At 35.0% G+C, this 4,778-nt stretch overlaps 1 protein-coding gene across 2 annotated transcripts in view; it reads left to right on the forward strand.

Moving 5' to 3' along the window:
• Window positions 1-4,778, forward strand: part of TFPI (tissue factor pathway inhibitor (lipoprotein-associated coagulation inhibitor)) — a 98,300-nt gene that overhangs the window by 58,153 nt on the left and 35,369 nt on the right. For both annotated transcript variants that reach the window (XM_010859725.1, XM_010859726.1), the window contains exon 3: window positions 1,281-1,478. In XM_010859725.1, coding sequence (XP_010858027.1) covers window positions 1,281-1,478 — 198 coding nt within the window. The remainder of the gene's footprint in view (window positions 1-1,280; window positions 1,479-4,778) is intronic.

Raw genomic sequence — 4,778 nt, forward strand, 5'->3', positions numbered from 1 at the left:
CGTGGGGTATCTCTTCAAGGCTGTTCCAGCAAAGTGCAGCCGCTGCTCCTTACCTTGGACGAGGGGTATCTCCTTACCGCCGCCCTTCCTGACCTTCAACGTGGGATAGCTCCTCTATCAGATACTTATAAAACTGATAAGTCAAAATTTGGTCAGCCCTATCTAGAGTAGATAAACATAAAATGATAATTCAGTGACACATGGTGAGCCATCTCTCAGTCAGATGTACCACATAGTGTCTTTGATGAAAGCCTTCTAACTTCTCACATCTTTCTAACAACTTGGAATGTCAAGTATAAAATTATCAGTCTTTAAGTAAACATAGGAATATAAATAGCATTCACAATTATGCAGAAATGTATTACTCAGAAAATGCTTTCACTTATTTTTGCATTTGAATTGACAATTGTAACTTCAGTGATAAAGGGAAACTATATATTTTTTATAAGTCATTTTTGTTTATATACAGTTATATATAATACTCTAAAATGCTATTATATATTGATTTCTATAGAAAGACGTTCTTGTACATATAGTGTAAAAGTGAAAGTCGCTCAGTTGTGTCCAACTCTTTGGGACCCCATGGACTATACAGTCCATGGAATTCTCTGGGCCAGAATACTGGAGTGTGTAGCATTTCCCTTTTCCAGGGGATCTTCCCAATCCAGGAATCGAACCAGGGTCTCCCGCATTGCAGGTGGATTCTTTACCAACTGAGCTACCAGGGAAGCCCTTGTGTGTTTACTTTAAGAAAATAAATTATGTGGAATTTATAAGTTACATAAATTTTCATAATTAGGAAATAGTTTAATGTAGTAAGATATATACACACATATATGAACATAGATACTGTTAATTTTTTTCATAAGACGTGGAGTCATGTATCAGCTCTAATATTGTTGCTTTTAAAGACTTGTTTTATATGTAAAAAATGATGCAGCTATTGATTAGGGAGACAGCTCTATGACTCAGTTACATATTGGTCAACTGGTACAAGTTTAAGCAATAATAAGAACCTATTACAAATGTCAACATTTTCCCCTAATAGTTGGTTAATAATCAACAAAGTTTAATAAAGTTGGTAAGATCTGTCTCATTTGGTGAGTTTATATATTTATCTACCTTTTGGATAACTTTCATAGTTTCTTATATCAGCCTGCTTTATTATTGTTTTACTTTTCCTTAAAATTAAAATGTATTAAAAAGGAAGTGAAAAGGAAGTAACACTATTACAGTGTTGATGAAGGATTATATGTTATTCTTTTATTTTTACCTTGTAGATGCTGAGTTGCCTCCACTGAAACCTGTGCATTCATTTTGTGCCATGAGAGTAGATGATGGCCCATGCAAAGCAATGATAAAGAGATTTTTTTTCAATATTCATACTCAACAATGTGAAGAATTTATATATGGAGGATGTAAAGGAAATCAGAATCGATTTGAAACTCTGGAAGAGTGCAAACAAAAATGTACAAGAGGTAGGTTTTTGGAGACACTATCATCCTGAAACCTTTCATAGATTTGATAATTTTAGAAAAAAAAGTTAAACTATTTTAATATTAGAAGGAATCATTTGTTTTACTTTTTCAGCTTTAACAATGACTGTTTTTCATTTTTTGTATCAGTTATTATAAAATACATTAAGCTTATTGTCCTATACACCACTCCATGATGAAGAGGGAAGAAAACCCTTAGGTGTGCAGAACAGACTTTATATCTGCAACACGTTAAGTGTAATCCCACCTCTTTAGGGAGCTATGAGTTCACAAGAAATAAACCAGTATTCACAGTGACTTAGACTTTCCTTTTTCAACACGATGATGTCATAGTTGTTTCCATGTCAAGATAATGAATTAATCCATTTTGAGGTTCTCAGAGTTACTAATTAGAAAATTATAGAAATATATATATCTCTAAGAGTTAAATCCTTCTCTTTGGAACCTTGGAATAATGTAGAAAATGTTATCTCCAATGGCTTATTAAGACCTTACTGAACCTGACTTTTCTTTTCATATTTTGCTAAGTTATAAGTTTTAAAAGCACATCACATTCTGTTATTAAACTTAATTTAATGCTTTTATTCTTTTAATTATATTAAAACTTTTTAAATTCTACAAACTACAATGTTTGATGTGGTTTTCTCTCTTTAGACTAAATTCTGAACAATGACTTGTCCAATTTTATCTCAACTTTATTCTTCTGAATTGAGAGCTACTTGAGAGATAGAAAATCCCGAGTTAGCCTTAATTTCCACAGTTTCTAGACCAGATTTCTGCCTTGCATGTTCTTAGAGTTGACTTACAGTGTAAGTCTATAGATGGTTTCTTTGCTTAACACTGATGTCTTGTTTTTTGCAAAGCAGGTGGCTTAGCATTTTCACACAGATAATGCTTTCCCAAACCGCTTTTACAAAGCAGCCTTGGCATCGTGATGCTTTTGGCTTGTGGGAAGAATCTCACTGTCATGAAAAGAAAGAGCTTTTCTCCCCTGTGATTATTGTATGCTCCTGAGCTGACAGAAAACAAATGATGTGAATGTATTTCTTTATTTCAGAGAGCTTATTTTCCTCTTCTTCTGCATAAATGTGCTGGAAAATGTTGCTAACACAGATTAGGCAGTTAGGTGTTTCTCTGTACACCGTACATTTGGGTTTATGATTGCCTGGTCATTGTGCATCCATCACAGAATTCTATACCTTTTCCTCTTCCATACCTACCAAGCATCCTTTTGTATCGAGTATCACTCAAGTTCAGTACCTTGGCTAGAGGTCAGGTTGCCTCATTCTTTGTAATCCTCACTTTCCCATGTAGCAGCCTACTTATTTTCATCAACAGGCCTTTTTCCAGAAATACATATCTATTTAGCTTTTATAATTTAAAAATCTCTTATTTCACCATTGTGACAAGTTACCCTTTTTTTTTTCAGAAATTAATCTAATATAATCATTTTGTTCTTCAGTGAGTGTCCTCCTATAATATTTTCTCAAATACCATAGTAATATACCATAGTAATATATACTATAATAGTTATATTACTATATAATGGTTATATTACTATTATAGTTATATTACTATATAATAGTTAATTACTACCATAGGAATATAACTATATGTCATATGCCCCCATCTCCTTATTATTTCTTCAAATGTCATTGAAATTATTGCTTGAATATCTGAGTATTTTATATAATAAGCTAAAGTTAAGAATATAGCTGACATATAGAAAAAGAATTACTAAACTTTAAAGAAATTACCTAAGGAGAATATTCCATCTTCAGCTATGATGGAGTAACTGGAGATGAATTTCTCCCCTAATGTAAATAACTAAAAACTGGGAAAAAATGTATGAAGTAATTTTTTTACAGACAGTTATCAAAATGCAGTACATGATTGTGATCTCTGAGAGAAGGGAAACAAGTGAGGTGAGGCTTCCAGTCTCCCCAGTGTTCTCCATGAAGGTACTTCTGCAAAAAACCAAAATGGCTGTCTGAGGAGGACTTACAAATAGCTGTGAAAAGAAGGGAAGCGAAAGCAAAGGAAAAAAGGAAAGATATACTCACTTGAATGCAGAGTTCCAAAGAATAGCAAGGAGAGATAAGAAAGCCTTCCTCAGAGATCAGTGCAAACAAACAGAGGAAAACAATAGAATGGGAAAGACTAGGGATCTCTTCAAGAAAATTAGAGATACCAAGGGGACATTACATGCAAAGAAGGGCTCAATAAAGGACAGAAATGTTATGGACCTAACAGAAGCAGAAGATATTAAGAAGAGGTGGCAAGAATACACAGAAGAACTGTACAAAAAAAGATCTTCATGACCCAGATAATCATGATGGTGTGATCACTGACCTAGAGCCAGACATCCTGGAATGTGAAGTCAAGTGGGCCTTAGAAAGCATCACTATGAACAAAGCTAGTGGAGGTGATGGAATTCCAGCTGAGCTACTTCAAATCCTAAAAGATGATGCTTGTGAAAGTGCTGCACTCAATATGCCAGCAAATTTGGAAAACTCAGCAGTGGCCACAGGACTGGAAAAGGTCAGTTTTCATTCCAATCCCAAAGAAAGGCAATGCCAAAGAATGCTCAAACTACCGCACAACTGCACTCATCTCACACGCTAGTAAAGTAATGCTCAAAATTCTCCAAGACAGGCTTCAGCAATACATGAACTGTGAACTTCCTGATGTTCAAGGTGGATTTAGAAAAGGCAGAGGAACCAGAGATCAAATTGCAAACATACAATGGATCATAGAAAAAGCAAGAGAGTTCCAGAAAAACATCTATTTCTGCTTTATTGATTATGCCAAAGCCTTTGATTGTGTGGATCACAATAAACTGTAGAAAATTCTGAAAGAGCTAGGAATACCAGACCACCTGACCTGCCTCTTGAGAAACCTGTATGCAGGTCAGGAAGCAACAAATAGAACTGGACATGGAACAACAGACTAGTTCCAAATAGGGAAAGGAGTACATCAAGGCTGTATATTGTCACCCTGCTTATTTAACTTCTATGCAGAGTACATCATGAGAAACACTGGGATAGAGGAAGCACAGGCTGGAATCAAGATTGCTGGGAGAAATATTAATAACCTCAAATATCCAGATGACACCACCCTTATGGCAGAAAGTGAAGAACTGAAGAGCCTCTTGATGAAAGTGAAAAAGGAGAGTGAAAAAGTTGGCTTAAAGCTCAACATTCAGAAAACGAAGATCATGGCATCCAGTCCCATCACTTCATGGGAAATAGATGGGGAAACAGTGGAAACAGTGTCAGACTT

This window comes from Bison bison, unplaced genomic scaffold (assembly GCF_000754665.1).
Source record: "Bison bison bison isolate TAMUID 2011002044 unplaced genomic scaffold, Bison_UMD1.0 scf7180017864459, whole genome shotgun sequence".
NCBI classification, from domain to species: domain Eukaryota; kingdom Metazoa; phylum Chordata; class Mammalia; order Artiodactyla; family Bovidae; genus Bison; species Bison bison.